This window comes from Bufo bufo, chromosome 3, assembly GCF_905171765.1.
Source record: "Bufo bufo chromosome 3, aBufBuf1.1, whole genome shotgun sequence".
NCBI classification, from domain to species: domain Eukaryota; kingdom Metazoa; phylum Chordata; class Amphibia; order Anura; family Bufonidae; genus Bufo; species Bufo bufo.
This window is the reverse complement of record NC_053391.1, coordinates 321,900,955-321,918,687: the sequence shown is the minus strand read 5'-3', so window position 1 is coordinate 321,918,687 and position 17,733 is coordinate 321,900,955. Positions and strand designations below refer to the sequence as shown.

The 17,733-nt window shown below is 44.4% G+C and overlaps 1 protein-coding gene across 1 annotated transcript in view; it reads left to right on the top strand.

The window, feature by feature from the left end:
• LAPTM5 (lysosomal protein transmembrane 5) overlaps positions 1 to 17,733 on the top strand; it is a 100,913-nt gene that overhangs the window by 27,524 nt on the left and 55,656 nt on the right. The window contains exon 2 of the mRNA XM_040421905.1: positions 134 to 218. Within this exon, the coding sequence (XP_040277839.1) occupies positions 134 to 218 (85 nt within the window). The remainder of the gene's footprint in view (positions 1 to 133; positions 219 to 17,733) is intronic.

The following is a 17,733-nucleotide window of genomic DNA, read 5'->3' as shown; positions in this document are numbered from 1 at the left end:
CAGACCAATGTTTCTGTCTGCAGTTATGTTTAATGCAATATTATCTTAATCAATCAAGTGGTATATAATATAAAATATTCCATGTCTCTTTGTAATTTGTACATGGTATTAAAATCGTATTTCTATGTTACAGGTAGTCAGCGTTATACTCTTTATCGAATATTCAATGGAGATGGACAGAAGGAACAACATACAGCTGTGTAATTTCCACCTCATTGGTGAGTTCATGAGTATTTTCTAAAACACAACAGTCATTTGATTGCCTTTTTTATGAATGTAGTAAATTGCATGACTGATTGAAATCCTATGCTTATTACAGGTAGGAATGAAATGGTATGTTGCATTATTATGTCCTTCCCTTTTACATTAATATCCATGGATGGTTTGAATCACTGATGTAAAAATAGTATAAATTGTTTAATCTGTTCTGCTCATAATAAGCTGCAACAAAGATGGAAATGAATCCTGAAAGTACAGGAATTCACATTCTTTTCAAGACTTTATTAGTATGCCTTAGCAACCATTTATTATGTACTTCTCGATTAAAATATATAGACTATAGTACTATCATCTGATCATTGCCCACTTTTGGTCTGTACTAAGAGAGACAGACTGGTAAGAGAAGGTCGGGTTAGAATTCAATTAGATACCTTAATTACACAGGATAGGTATGAAAGGATTTGCACTGAAATATTGGAATATTTCGACAAAAACATGGGTATAGTGGACATGAGGATTGTATGGGATGCAGGGAAAGCTTATATGCGGGGAATTTTTTTGAAATACAACACAATGGTGAAGAAAATGTCAGAAAAGAGAATAGCTGATTTAGGACGGGTGGTCGGAGATAGTGAAAAAGAATATGTGGAGTATCCTACCAAAATAAATTTACAACGGTGGGAGGAAAACTTGAGTAACTACTGTATAATAATAAATTATATCTGTTAGCAGAACATCAAAAACTAAACTATGTTAAAAAATACTATACTCGGAGACATATACCAGGGAAACTGTTGGCATCACTGATAAAATACAGAGAAGTAGCAACTATATCTTCCAACTGGAAGATGACAATGGATAGGTAGTCTCGGAACAAGAGGACATAATTCGGCTCTTTAGAGAATATTTTGCGGACATCTATTCATACAATGGAAATGAAAATATAGTGGAAATAAATAGGCTTATGGGGAATATATCATTGAAACAGTTGTCGGAGCTACAGAGAGAACTATTGGAAGTAGGGATCTCTTTGGAAGAAATTAATAAGGCCCTTAGTTCCATACTGAAGAATAAGTCTCCAGGTTTAGATGGAATCCATTTTGAGGTCTATAAAACTTTCAGTGGAGTGTTGTCCCACAGGCTCTTGGAAATGTGGGAGGTTTCAAGGAAGTGTGGGACATTACTTGATTCTTTACGAGAGGCGCTGATAACGTTGATCCTGAAAATAGGGAAAAGCCCAAAGAAGCTTGACTCGTATCGTCCGATATCCCTAATAAATACTGATAATAAACTTTTGGTGAAGGTCCTAGCTACTAGATTGAAAGAGGTGATATCCACGGTAATTCATGGCGATCAAACAGGCTTTATGCCAGATAAATCTATATCAGATTATATAAGAAGATGTTATATAAATATGCAAATAAAAGGTGCCAATACGGGTCAACGACTAGTGGTCTCACTGGATGCAAGTAAGGCTTTTGACACAGTTGAATGGCCTTTTATGGTAGCCACTTTAAAGAAAATGGGATTTGGGAATAACTTCATAGCTTGGATTGAGCTTTTCTATACAGACATAAAAGCAACAATTACAGTTAACGGAGAGATATCAGACCTAATTGACATTAAGAGTAGAGATGTCCCGAACTATTCGCCGGAGAACAGTTCCCGGCGAACATCGCTTGTTCGCGTTTGCCGCGGCGGGCGAACATATGCGATGTTCGGTCCGCCCCCTATACGTCATCATTGAGCAAACTTTGACCCTGTACCTCACAGTCAGCAGACACATTCCAGCCAATCAGCAGCATACCCTCCCACCTCCTATCAAAAATCAAGGACAGCATCCATCTTAGATTCATTCTGAAGCTGCAGTGTTAGTTAGAGCAGGGAGAGTGCTGCTGCTGCTGCTGAATTAATAGGGAAATCGTTAGCTAGGCCAGTGTTCTGTGTCCACTCCAGTCCTCAAAGACTCATCTGCTGTAAGGACAGCATCCTGACAGCACCCCAAAAAGCCCTTTTTAGGGCTAGTACATCAGTCTGCTTTTTTTTTTCTTTTTCTCTGCAATATAATTGCAGTTGCCTGCCAGTGTGTGTCAGGCCCACAGAGTGTACTGTGCCCACTGCCAGTGCCCACCACTCATATCTGGTGGCACAGCAGCTTGCATTTAAAACAGTAAAACAATTTTTTCTCTGTAATATAATTGCAGTTGCCTGCCAGTGTGTGTCAGGCCCACAGAGTGTACTGTGCCCACCACTCATATCGGGTGGCACAGTACCTTGCACGCATAGTACCACTAATCTTAAAAAAAATGACAGGCAGAGGCAGGCCATCCCGCAGGGGCTGTCGTGGTGCTGTGATTTCCTTTGGTCCTAGAATAATGCCCAGTGTTCAGAGGCCACGTACCCTGAACTCGAAATGTTCTGAGGACATAGTTGACTGGCTAACACAGGACACCCAATCTTCTACAGCTTCCGCTCAGAACCTTGACGCACCATCCTCCTCCAGCTCAGCTTCGGGTACCTCTCAAGTTACCACTCGCCCGCCTGCCGCCACCACCAACACTAGCACCACAGCTGCTTCACTTGATCTGTCAGAGGAGTTATTTACACATCAGTTGGAAGAAATGAGTGATGCGCAACCATTATTGCCAGAGGATGGAGATAACAGGGATATGTCTCAGTCAGGCAGCATTACACACATGGACGTACGGTGTGATGATGATGATGTTGTACCCGCTGCTGCTTCCTTTGCTGAGTTGTCAGATACAAGTGAAGCGGTTGATGATGACGATGTGTCCGTGGATGTAACGTGGGTGCCCGCTCGAAGAGAAGAACAGGGGGAAAGTTCAGATGGGGAGACAGAGAGGAGGAGGAGACGAGTTGGAAGCAGGTCGTCGCAAGGAGCTAGTGGCACAGTCAGACAGCATGTATCGGCACCCGTGGTCAACCAGACAGCACGCCAATCAACGCATGCTGTTGCCACCACCAGAATTCCGTCATTGCAAAGCTCAGCAGTGTGGCATTTTTTTTGTGTGTCTGCCTCTGATAACAGCGATGCCATTTGCAACCTGTGCCAAAAGAAACTGAGTTGTGGGAAGTCAAACACCCACCTAGGTACAACTGCTTTGCGAAGGCACATGATCTCACATCACAAACGCCTATGGGATCAACACATGATGAGTACAAGCAGCACACAAACTGAAAGCCACCATCCTCCTCCTGGTCCAGCATCTTCAGCCACGTCAACCACTGCTGTCCTCCTTGCCCCCTCTCAACCACCCGCAACTCCGCCTCTCACCTTCAGCAGTTCCTGCTCATCTGCCCACAGTCAGGTGTCTGTCAAGGAAATGTTTGAGCGTAAGAAGCCAATGTCACAGAGTCACCCCCTTGCCCGGCGTCTGACAGCTGGCTTGTCGGAACTCTTAGCCCGCCAGCTTTTACCATACTAGCTGGTGGAGTCTGAGGCCTTCAAAAAATTTGTTGCTATTGGGACACCGCAGTGGAAGGTACCCGGCCGAATTTTTTTTTCACAAAAGGCAATCCCCAACCTGTACTCTATTGTGGAAAATGAAGTCATGGCATGTCTGGCACACAGTGTTGGGGCAAGGGTCCATCTGACCACTGATACCTGGTCTGCAAAGCACGGTCAGGGCAGGTATATCACATACACTGCTCATTGGGTAAACCTGCTGATGGCTGCCAAGCATAGAATGCGTGGCTCTGCAGAGGAGTTGGTGACACCGCAACGACTTGCAGGCAGGCCTGCTGCCACCTCCTCTACTCCTCCTACTCCATCCTCTTCGCTAACCTCCTCGGCTGAGTCCTCTTCTGCTGCTGCGTCTTGCTCCACATCAACTTCACCCCCCCCAGCTCCCCAGGGGCTATTCCACATCCCGGATACAACAGTGTCACGCTGTCTTGGGGTTGACTTGCCTGAAAGCAGAGAGTCACACCGGACCAGCACTCTTGTCCGCCCTGAACGCACAGGTGGATGTGATGTCACAGCACAACGGGAATCTAACAGGGGAAGAGGTGAAAGTAATCCTCCTCCTACCACGACCACGCCGGAAAGGACAGGACGCTTTACAGATGTGTTGTTGATGGAGGACATGCAGAGCTTTTTAAGTCCTACGCATCGCCACAGCCCTTCGGGGTCCACCCTCAGAGAACGACTTGACCGACAGGTAGCAGACTACCTTGCCTTAACTGCAGATATCGACACTCTGAGGAGCAATTAACCCCTTGACTACTGGGTGTGCAGGCTTGACCTGTGGCCTGAGCTATCCCAATTTGCGATAGAACTTCTGGCCTGCCCCGCTTCAAGTGTACTGTCAGAAAGGACCTTCAGTGCAGCAGGAGGTATTGTCACTGAGAAGAGAAGTCGCCTAGGTCAAAAAAGTCTAGATTACCTCACCTTTATTAAGAGGAATGAGGCATGGATCCCAAAGGGACTGACAGTGGGGGATGCATTTGACTAAAAAAGGCCTGATGAGATGCTTTGGGCTAAAAATGGTCCACACGCTGCTGTATTTAATCTCTGCATGCCGGATAACTTGCGTGACTTCTCCGCCACCAACTAGGGTTTAAGCCGCAATGTTTTAGTGCACTTTCTGCAACAATACCTAATTTTTCAGGCATGTGTACATGCCTAATTTTTCTGGCCTCTGGTGCTGCACTGTGGCTGCAAAAACAAAACAAAAAAAAAGGCTCATACATGTACCAATTCCTCTTTGTGATCGTTACCTTGTTGTGGTGAAGGGGCTTGCGTATCACAATGAAGCGACCACCTCTATGAGTGTGTTGGCAATGGCAATGTTGGCACACCCCAGATGATAAGGTCATTGCTTCATTGTGAACAGACCAAAAGCGATCGGCTGGATAATTTTGCATAGAAAAAACATTAATTTTCTTTGTGATCATCTAAGGTGATCATTAAAGCCTACTAGGCCAACAATGGGCCCACACTGCAGAATCATTGTTTTCTGGGTCACTTAACTGTCACTGAACTACCTCAGCACAACCATAGACTTTGAAAAACCCCCATCGCCTGCAATCTCCCAAACGTGCGTACGAGCATAGTCATCACTACACCAAGATTGACGCATAGAGGAATAAAATTTATGTCATGAGTGTGTCAACTATTGACAATTTTTTGCGGTTGTCTAAACTCTATTCAATACACGTCCCCTGATAGGGGACGTAACAGGGATTAAACTGATAATAATAGTACTACTTAACACACCACTCATATAGGGTGGCACAGTACATTGCACGGCGCACGCGCAGTGCCCCAAATTGGAAGTAAGAGGACCAACCAAGCATCTTTTTCCATCTCCCGGTTCCTAAAATCTATTCCATACACCGGCCCCTGATAGGGATTAAACTGATAGGAATAGTACTACTTAAAGGGATTCTGTCATATAAAACAGGTTTATATAACCTGTCACTCACGTCAAAATGTGTAAGGGGACGTCTCACGACGGATGTAATCTGGCGGCCAAGGCAGGTTCTAGCGAAGTGAGCCAGCCGGCGCATGCGCACTTCGCATAACGAGGCCGCTGCCAGGCGTGAACGATGAACTGAGGTAGGCGGCTCTAATGGAAGGGAGGGTGGAGATTTCAATTCAGAGGGCGGCGCTGGGCACCGAAAGGAGATGGCTGCAGCCGGGCACCCTGCATCGTGAGACCTCCCCTTGGACACATTTTGACGTGAGTGACAGGTTATATAAACCTATTTTATATGATTATAGAGCCACAGGCGCATTTGATAAGGTCACTTTAGGATTCTGTGTATTAGTAGGGACCTCGCCATATGTTTAGGTTATAGGCCTAAATTCTGATGACAGAATCCCTTTAACATACCACTCATATAGGGTAGCACAGTACATTGCACGGCGCACGCACAGTGCCCCAAATTGGAAGTAAGAGGACCGACCAAGCATCTTTTTCCATCTCCCGGTTCCTAAAATCTATTCCATACACCGGCCCCTGATAGGGGATGTAACAGGGATTAAACTGATAGGAATAGTACTACTTAACATACCACTCATATAGGGTAGCACAGTACATTGCACAGCGCACGCGCAGTGCCCCAAATTGGAAGTAAGAGGACCGACCAAGCATCTTTTTCCATCTCCCGGTTCCTAAAATCTATTCCATACACAGGCCCCTGATAGGGGACAAAACAGAGATTAAACTGGTAAGAACAGATTTTTTTAATTTAAAAAAAAGAGGACAGCCTCTGCGGAGCTGGGTATTTTTTGGCCGCGTTACTGAACGCTCATGCGCAATGGCTGTAGGCTCATGCGTCCTTTTGCAGAGGTGACAAACCTGGTCAGTCAAACCCAAGGCAACATCATCGACCTCATCCCATATGCGTTTTTTCTGGAGCGTGCCCTGCGAAGAGTGCTGGATTAGGCCGTAGATGAGCATGAAGAGGAAGAGTTGTGGTCACCATCCCCACCAGAAGCAGCCTTGTCGTCGTCGATTGCTGGACCTGCGGCAACGCAGAGAGAGGAGTCTGAAGAAGAGGAGTCAGAGGAGGAACGTGGCTTTGAGGAGGTGGCTTGTGACCTTTCGGGGACCCTTGGTGTTGTACGTGGCTGGGTGGAGGAAGAGACCTTCAATGACGTCAGTGAGGACAAGGAACGGGACATGGCTAGCTTGGTATCCAACCTTGTGCAAATGGGGAGTTTGCGGTTGTGCAAATGGACTGTTTGCGGTGCGTTAAACGGGGAGTTTGGTCTGTCAGAGTTTGGTCTGTCACTGTGAAGTGGGCGTAACCCTTACACTACCTGATCGATACAACAAACTTATGAAATAATACAAGAACAAGGTATTTAGATGTCTAAAATGTGGCGAGATTGGAGTTGAGGATGTGCATTTATTGTGGGAGTGCCAATCTCTCAATTTTTTGGAATGAAGTACTTAGCTATATAAAGGTACTTCAAAAGGTGGATATCCCTCGAACTTTTAGGGCATGTGTGCTGGGTTTGGTGGAGGATACAGGCGATTCCGGGAAATTTTTAATAATAACTAAACTGTTATTTCAGGCTAGGAGATGTATTGTAAGAAAATGGATAGAGAAAAGCGTACCAACAATAAACATGTGGTCCAGCCTGGTCAAATGCTCGTTGGCTTGCGAGAGACTACATATTGTTACAAATGCTAAAAGGTGGAGAAAACTATAAATTGTGATGTAGATTGGGTGATCTACAATTCTATAAAGATAGATGTATTAATTTTATATGTAGTTACTACATGTATGTTCTTTTTGTATTGCAATATATATATATATATATATATATAGTACTAGCAGAAGTGTTTGTGTGTGTGTGTGTCTTTAAAAGATATCGACAGTCAGTATCCCCCATAACAGTGGCCTCTACAGCACCCTGCCCCTTTAACAGTGAACTCCACAGTCCGCCACCCCTTAACACTGACCCCCCCCACAGTGCCCCGTCACTTTAAAATGGGATCTCCACAGCAGCCCATCCCCTTAACTTTGACCTTCAAAGCAGCCCGCCCCTTTAGCAGTGAGTTTCATAGCACCCCACTCCCTTGACAGTGACCTCCTCAAGGGCCTTCCCCCTTAACAGAGACCTCCACAGTACCCCGCTGCCTTAACAGTGAACTCACAGTACCCTGCTGCCTTAACAGTGACCTCCACAGCAGTTGCTCATTTAATAGTGGCCCCTGCCCCCTTAACAGTGACCTCCACAGTGTCCGCCCCTTTAATAGTGAGTGTGACCTCCACAGCAGCCTTCCCCCTAAACAGTAACATCCACAGTGAACGCCTCTTTAACAGTGACCTCCACAACGCCCTGCCCCTATAATGCTAGGGCTACACGAAGACATGTGTCACGCGACATTTTGTTTCAACAATTTTTATAACGATGGGCTATGGTGTCGCACTGCGACATGTTACATGCTGCGACTGCGACACGACAGTTGCAAAAAATCCATCCAAGATGGATTTATCTGCGACTGTTGCGTCGCAGTATGTTACATGTCGCAGTGCAACACCATAGATTATCATTATAAAAATTGTTGCGCGACATTGGTGTGACATCAATGTCGTGCGACACATGTAGCAGTGTAGTTGTACCCTATATGTCGTGCGACTTATTGTCACGTGACACATGTTGTTGTGTAGCCCTAGCCTAAAGCTGACCTACAGCAGTTTAGAAAAATGGCTGGGTTGTTATGGAAACCTGGAGTAAAAGTGTGTGTATGTGGAGACTAAGGGCCTGCGAGCTTCTATTGGCTGATAAGGGTCATGTGACCATGTGTATGGCAGTTGGGATATGAAGAGAAAGACTTGCAGGCTTGTATTGGCTAATGCAGGTAATTTTTGGGGAATATCTCAGGAACTGTACGTCCTACAGAGTTGTGACCCCCACAAGATTTCTTTCCAGGTAGCAAGGGATGTGTATACCAAGTTTCGTTGAAATCGATGGTTTCGTTTTTGAGTGATCGCGAAACATACATACACACATATATACGTCCTTCTTTATACATATAGATTGAAACCTTGCGAAATGTGTACAGTAAATTTGTTGAAGGAATTTATCAATCACTGTAGCCCAGAATAGGCCTTTTGTGAATATTTTGATTTTTAATGCTTAAAAATGTTTGACTTTTTCCATTTTAACACCATTCTCTCCAGTTTTAAAAACTGGGCGAGGACGTTGATGGGGTTAGCTATGCTAATTAGTTTCAATTACTTTCTTTCTATTTCCAAAAAGTTACTAACTTTTGCGGGAAAGAGGGGGTGTAAAAATGTTAGGATTAAAAATTCACAAAATTTAACAAATGCCAAAAATAATTGTCACGAAGGTGTCAAGACCCATGCCTGACTCCGTTATACCCGGGGTCAGGAAGTCACAGCGGTTGGCTGCGTGCTCTATGTAAGATAGGGCTGTTTCCTTATGGTAGCTTTCTGGGTTTGCTTTGCAACCCTTTTTGGCTCACTCAGGGATCCGTAGCTCCTTCTCCTCATCTGTTCCTTGTCCAGCACTCCCAACCTCCTTATATTCCCCTCTCACACTTCTATGGTTGCCAGATATAGAGCTTCCTGCCTGGACTTCTATACTGAACCTCTGGAGCTGTGTTGCTGCGTTCTCTGGTAGTTGGTCCAGAACGTTACCCTCCGGATCCCTATTGGACCTTTGTTGCTCTGCTGTGGTCGCCCTCCTGGGTGTATGTGTTTGTCTGTATTGTCTGTCCTCCCCCTGGTGTTTCCCTCTTAGTGTCAGTGGTGCGGACTAGCGATCCCACCGGCCCGTTCACTATCTAGGGCTCATTCTAGGGAAAGCCAGGGTTTAGGCACGTGATCGCCGCACGGGTGAGGAACCCGTCTAGGGACGTCAGGGCAGTCAGGTGCCAGCCGCAAGGTGAGTCAGGGGTCACCACCTTTCCCTCTCCCTTGGGCAGGGCTTTCCCTTTTCCCTCCCTGTGAGTGACGCCGGTCATTACAATAATTTCTCCCTATATACTTTGTCCATTCAAAAACACAAGAAACAAGAGAAATCTTTACCATAAGAAACAGGCAGTTTGTTCACAGTACATGTATGACTAATAGGTGGCCATACAAAAGAAATGTCAATTAGGTGGGACCAGTCTGCCATTTAATATGGATGGTGTCTTCTGACATCTACCACTGGGGGAGAGTCAGGATACCACCATACAAATACACAGGAATCTAGAGACCTAACACACCCTGTAGGGCCCTGGTATAGTGACAGGAGTTGAGATAACCTATTCCTCCACCAGAAGGATGAATAGGAGTCTCCCTCAGGCCTAAATACAAAAGACAGGGAAATACAACAAACAAAATACAAATAGGGAAGACAACACTTAATTTCACGTGGAGCAAAGGCAGCGCCAGGAGCTCAACTGAGATTCACCAGCAGACCAGAGTCCAGAAACTGAAGCTATAAACTGCACCCCCAGAAGGGGTAAGCAGTAATAAATAGGGGAAGTTAAATGACCAAATCAACAACACCTGCAAGAGGTGTGGTCATTACCAAAACAACACAGACACAAATGATCCACAAGGAACCAGTCAGATTAACCCACGTGTTGCCAGCCTCTCTGATCTCCTTGCACCTGTCACGGAAGTGTCCGTGACAAATACATAGATATGATATGAATAGCTAGGAAGAGATTTAGACAGAGATAAATAGAATGAATTATAGATTTTGGTAAATTTTATGGAATCAATTTATATTCTGTTCATAAAAATACTCATGCTTTATATCAGATTAATCTCAAGCTGCAATATATAAAACGCTATGATTCCTCATACTCATTATGAAAAGATGTGACTTCAAAGTAACCACTTTATGTGGATTGCGATTTAAAGCAATTTCTGTAAACATAATTGAAAAACAATTACAAATAGAATACAACTAAATAAATAAAACAAATGTAGTTTTTAATGAGAGAAAGCAAATCTTATTTAACATTACCCAATTTACAATCACACTTATATTACCCAAATCAATGACAAGCATCTTTATTGTCTAAAATCAATGGAAAATGTGCTTGAAGCTGTTATATGTGGAAACTACTTTCCACTCCAGACACAATCTCTCTTGCTAGATCATTATTATCATAATAACTGTTTACATGAATAATTATGTAACATGCACAGACAGTTGGTGCTACAATCCCCACATCCTTAATAAAGACAAAGACTAAAACAGCATATTAGAAATAGCGCATACTCAGGCCAAAAAAAGGGAATCACAGGCTTTTACCCAAATACATGGATTTAATTTTTGAGTAATCACACTTCCTTCCAGAAAAATGTCCTACACTATGTTAAAACAATAGGCCTCAATTAAAAATAAAGATAATGATGCCAAAACGTCTGGCTTATTACACAATCTCTAATCTCATACGTCTTGGAATACAGAACAGCTTTACCAATACATATCGAAATGTCAGATTTTTCTACAATACACAGTAGCAATTGCAATCAATGTCAGCAAAGATCTACAGATGTATCCACCCTTAAAATAGTCACTAACAGGGAGAGTGAATCAATTCTTATTTTAATTGGATTCAAAACATATTTTTGGTGATTTGAGTCAGACATATTTTGTAGAGAGAGAGAAGGAGCGGAGGAGACAGAAAAGCCAGAGAGACTTACCAACTAATTAGAGAGTTTTCATCTCAGCCCAAGTAGTTTTTTCACATTGATACGGGTCAGTACTTCTCCAAAATGTCCTCCATGATCCTGGGGTTGCTTCTGAATGAAGGTTAGGAAGCAGATTCTCCTCTACTTTCTGTCTGCATGGGAGCTAGTCTCCACCCACAAGATCTAATACAGGGACTCATCCTTGGTAAAGGTTTAATTCCAGGTTCACTGCTAAAGGGTTAATTTTATGTCTCACACTTTAAAAGATGTTAAAATGTTTACTGAAATGATATGTACACTATGTATCCTAAACAACTATGTATGGGTAGAAAATAGTTATCTGGCATTGTTAGATAAAGTTGCCAGGTAGTGGGCTGCCCCCTTGATCCTCTGGTTAGTCAGTTCAGAGTGAACTGGCAAGAATAAAAACCTGCTTTAGTGTGTTGTACTAAGTAAGTCCTGAAAGCGAACTCTTATCTAGGAAACACCATTCCTGAGGGTAGAACACTGCCAGAATATCTACTTTGCATGAGAAAAGAAAGCACTGAATATTTACAGTAGATTTAGAACCAATCTGAGGCCATACTGGACAAAGACAGTAAGGTGGACTCACATTTATGGCAATAGACTTTACTGTATATGGAAAGATTCAATTGCTTCTGGCCCCGCCACACTTCTGAGAGTGACTGGTCTTCCGATCTAGGACTGCACCCTGCAACTGAGTATTGCAGAAAGTACAGATGTAGCAGGGGTAACACACACACTCTTAACTCAAATTTCTTAACTCATCGCGTTATCTTGAAACAAAAGCCATTGAAAAGCAATTGCTTAACGCATTTAGTTGCATTTAGTTTAGATAACATGTTTCATAAAGCATCTGTGTTAACCCTGCTACATCTGTATATTGAGAGTGATTGAATGCCTATGGTCAATTTGGAAAGATTACTAGTATCTATAGAAAGAGAATCAGGAAGGATCATCAATACAATCACCTCCTATATACAGCCTTTGAGAAAAGCCTACTCTGTTCAGTAAAAAGAGTCTCTATTTATTTCAAGCAAAAAGGCCCAGTCATTGTCTCCACCAGCCCCTCTGCATTGCACCCCCCTACCCATGCAACACCAAGGGCACCCCAGCCACCACCAGGCAGGAGACCGCCAATCCAGGGTACGCTTTGAGAGAAAGAAGAGTTGCACCTCTCCATTCACTACCTGCATGTATCAGGAAAGAATTGGAGCCAAGATTAGCCACTTCAGACTACAACTACCCGCATTGCCTCAAGCCAGCATGCAGCTCTAGAAGAACTGCAAACTAAAGATATAGCATACAGATGAGAAAATTAGTAAAAAAAAAAAATGGTTACAAGTCATATTATGCTCATAATAGTCAGTCCTTAAAGAGGTCTTAGGGCTCTTTCACACTTGCGTTGTCCGGATCCGGCGTGTACTCCACTTGCCGGAATTACACGCCGGATCCGGAAAAACGCAAGTGTACTGAAAGCATTTGAAGACGGAGCCGTCTTCAAATTGCGTTCAGTGTTACTATGGCAGCCAGGACGCTATTAAAGTCCTGGTTGCCATAGTAGGAGCGGGGAGCGGGGGAGCGGTATACTTACAGTCCGTGCGGCTCCCGGGGCGCTCCAGAATGACGTCAGAGCGCCCCATGCGCATGGATGACGTGATCCATGCGCTTGGGGCGCCCTGACGTCACTCTGGAGCGCCCCGGGAGCCGCACGGACAGTAAGTATGCTGTTCCCCCGCTCCCCGCTACACTTTACCATGGCTGCCAGGACTTTAGCGTCCCGGCAGCCATGGTAACCATTCAGAAAAAGCTAAATGTCGGGTCCGGCAATGCGCCGAAACAACGTTTAGCTTAAGGCCGGATCCGGATCAATGCCTTTCAATGGGCATTAATTCCGGATCCGGCCTTGCGGCAAGTCTTCAGGATTTTTGGCCGGAGCAAAAAGCGCAGCATGCTGCGGTATTTTCTCCGGCCAAAAAACTTTCCGTTCCGGAACTAAAGACATCCTGATGCATCCTGAACGGATTTCTCTCCATTCAGAATGCATTAGGATAAAACTGATCAGGATTCTTCCGGCATAGAGCCCCGACGACGGAACTCTATGCCGGAAGAATAGAACGCAGGTGTGAAAGAGCCCTAACTTCAACGAATGGCATTTATCATGTAGACAAAATAAAAAAATAAAAAGTAAAAAAGAAGTTTAAAAAAGAAATAACAAAAAATATATAAAAATTCAAATTACCCCCAAAATAAAAATAATAATACATAAGCAACAAAAAATCAACATCATGGGCATCACTGTGGAGACCCCCCCCCCCCCCCCGTACTATTAAAATATAAAAGAAAACTTATCCAATACGGTAAATGGCGTAACGAGAAAAAAAATGGCTGATTCCATATTTTCATAACTGAAAATGTTAAATAAAAAATGATCGAAAAGTCATGTCGGACTAAAAAGTCGGACATGCAGTACTTTTAGTCCGGCAAACTGCTGCTACACCGGAGCTCCACCCCCGTCCCCATTATAGTCAATGGGGACAGAGCGGCAGTCCGGCAGCACGGCGAAATAGCGGAAGGACGTATCCGACAGGGTGAACAGCCTGTCGGATCCATCCTGCTGCTAGTGTGAAAGTACCCTTAACCGCATAGTGAATGCCATAAAAGAAAACCCATAAATTCCATTCCATGCAATATTAAATGGAACCATTAGAAAGTACACATTGTTCTGCAAAAAACAAGCACTCATATAGCTGAACGGAAATCTAAAAGAAGTTATGGCTCCGAGAAGGCACGTAGCTGAAAACGAAAACAGTAAAACTGAAAATTGCTGTGTCAGAAAGGGGTTAAAAATCACCACTCAGCTCATTAATCTCACATCGATCGAGTGGTGAGGCTCTAACAGGTCGCTCTTTGTTGACAAGTGGCCAGCATATGACCATTGCAGTCAGTGGACTCTGTGGTCACATGTCATACTACTAGCCAATAAGTTATGTATTTATCTTTAAGAATCAGCTCATTTAGGCATCATTGAGCAATTTTTATGGTTTTTGTTACAACAGCAATTAAGCATGAGGCTCACTGCACCATTGGGTTTCTAATTAAAAAATAAAAGTGGGCCACATGAAAATAACATAAGTGCCAAAGAATTTGATAACACAGGGCAAAGTATTAGTAGCCTTCCCTGTAACATCATCTAACATGAGTTGATCTTTTACGTTATGCAGTACCATGGCCATGGTGAGGAGGTTGGTCGGGGAATGTGTGTTTAAAGAGGGGACAGCACACTACCTTCTGCCCCTTGATATACAGGGTGGGCCATTTATATGAATACACCTTAATAAAATGGGAATGGTTGGTGATATTAACTTCCTGTTTGTGGCACATTAGTATATGTGAGGGGGGAAACTTTTCAAGATGGGTGGTGACCATGGCGGCCATTTTGAAGTCTGCCATTTTGAATCCAACTTTTGTTTTTTCAATAGGAAGAGGGTCATGTGACAATTGCCTTCAGATGAACCCAAAGATAAAAGTCTAATTGGGTCAGATCGGGAGACCTTGAGGTCCATTCAACTGGCCCACGACGACAATCCACTTTCTAGGAAACTGTTCATCTAGCTGGCACGTTCCCTGAGTTTTTCCAGCAAGATGGTGCACCACCACATTATGGGTGTCAGGTCCGAGCATTCCTAGATGAACAGTTTCCTGGAAAGTGGATTGGTCGTCATGGGCCAGTTGAATGGCGCCCAAGGTCTCCCGATCTGACCCCCTTAGACTTTTATCTTTGGGGTCATCTGAAGGCAATTGTCTATGCTGCGAAGATACGAGATGTGCAGCACCTGAAACTACGGATACTGGAAGCCTGTGCTAGCATTTCTCCTGCGGTGTTGCTATCAGTGTGTGAATGTCACAACCAGACAGCTGAGAGGCTCTGACAGGAGCTTTCCAGATCCTCCTCCTTGAGTTTCTTTGTTTTGGTTTAGTTCCTCATCTCGTTAGTCTATCTCAGCTGTCATGCAGTTGGACTGATTGCTTCCCTTTAAGTTCCTCCCCATAATGCAGTAGTGTGCGGCCTATACAACTTGTGTGCATGCTGTTTCTATTTCTCAGTCCTCTGCAAGATAAGTGCTGTTCCTTTATTTGTGATTTTCTGTCTGCTGGATTTTCAGGTGACCCTGACTCCCTCCGTGTCTAGTGTAGGGAGCCGGTGGTCGTGTCCCCTCACTATTGTAGGGTCTTCAGGTATTAGATAGCCGAGGTACGTGGATATGCGCCCATCCACCTTTGGGGTGTTCGCATAGGCTGAGCAATTAGGGAGAGTGGCAGGTCTCATGTAGGGGTCTCCCTTTTGTTCCTTAGTTGTGGATCCAGTGAGTCATTAATTGTATTGCATTGTCTTGTTTCCTGTACACCATCCGTGACATTATAAGCCGCCAAAACCGTCTCAAGCATGGATCCGGTTTCACTTTTGGCTGAGCGCTTCCAGGGTCTTTCATTGGAGGTAGCTGATCTCCGTAAGACTTTTTCTCAGTTTCAAGTGACCGGTTCAGCTTGCGTTCATGGAGTTTGTTCTGAGCCTAAGATCTCGCTCCCGGATACGTTCTCCGGGGGTAGTGAGTATTTTGTGCGTTTTAGAGAGGCTTGCAAACTTCATTTTCGCCTTCTTCCCCATTCCTCTGGTGATGAAGAACGGAGGGTGGGGATCATTATATCGCTGCTCAGGGGTAACGCTCAATCCTGGGCCTTTTCGCTGCCGGAGGGGGCACGGCCCCTCCGTTCAGTGGATGAATTCTTTTTAGCCCTGGGTCAGATATATGATGATCCGGATCGTATTGCTCTGGCTGAGTCTAGACTACGTCTGTTATGCCAGGGTAAACAATCCACAGAGATATACTGCTCAGAATTTCGGAGATGGGCAGCTGATACTGGTTGGAATGCACTCCGAAGTCAATTTTGCCATGGTCTTTCAGAGGGATTGAAAGATGCATTTGCCTTTCATGAGAGACCTACCTCCTTGGATTCTGCTATGTCTCAGGCCGTTCGTATTGACAGGCGTCTTAGAGAGAGAGGAGAGATCTCTCCTTCCTGTCATACTCAGTCCCGGGACAGTGCAGCGATCTCTTTCTGTGCGCAGGGGTCTCAGTCACTGTCAGCCCCTTCTGAGCAGGAGCCCATGCAGCTGGGGTTGATTGCCTCTGACAATAGAAGATTCAGCCCGCATGGGAGGGTTTGTTTTTGTTGTGGAGGTATAAATCATTTGGCAAATGTTTGTCCCTCTAGGAGATTCAGGCAGTCTTCTGGGAGTAATAAAGAAACAAAAAGGAAAAAATCTTTTAAAAATGTTCCGTCAGTTACTATTGGCAGGGTTGAGGCGGAAATTGAAGGTTTTCCGTTTGCTTGTAGTTCCCGTTTTGTCCTGCCTGCTAGGGTGGCGCTAGAGAGCAAGAGCATTTTTTGTGAGATTTTTGTGGATAGTGGAGCAGCTGTCAATCTCATTGATAATCAATTTGCAATAACTCATGGTTTCCAGGTATGCACTTTGGGAAAGGATATTCCTGTTTTTGCTATTGATTCCGCTCCACTTTCTCAGAAATCATTAAAGGGCATAGTTCACAATATTCATTTAATTGTGAGTGATGCTCATGTTGAGGATGTGTCATGTTTCGTCCTTAGCGGTTTGCCTACTCCTCTAGTGTTGGGGCTACCTTGGCTCACTAAACATAACCCCACCATTGATTGGCAAGCGAGGCAAATAAATGGTTGGAGTGACTTTTGCAGAGAGAATTGCCTCATGACATCTGTTTCTGAGGTTTCTACTAAGACTGTACCACCTTTCCTCTCTGAATTTTCGGATGTCTTCTCTGAGAGTGGAGTTCAGGATTTGCCCCCGCACAGGGAGTACGATTGCCCTATTAATCTCATCCCAGGCGCCAAGCTGCCTAAATCTCGTTTATACAATCTTTCCCAACCTGAGAGGGTCGCTATGCGTGCTTATATCTCTGAGAGTCTGAGAAAAGGACACATACGACCCTCGAAGTCACCTGTTGCCGCTGGTTTTTTCTTTGTTAAGAAAAAAGATGGTTCTTTAAGACCTTGTCTGGATTTCAGGGAGCTGAACAGTATCACTATTCGTGACCCTTATCCGCTTCCTCAGATCCCGGACCTGTTTAACCAGGTTGTTGGGGCTAAAGTCTTTTCCAAATTAGACCTAAGAGGGGCATACAACCTGGTCAGGGTCAGAGAAGGAGACCAATGGAAGACGGCTTTCAATACCCCTGAGGGCCATTTTGAGAATTTGGTTATGCCTTTTGGTTTGATGAATGCCCCAGCCGTTTTTCAGCATTTCGTGAACAG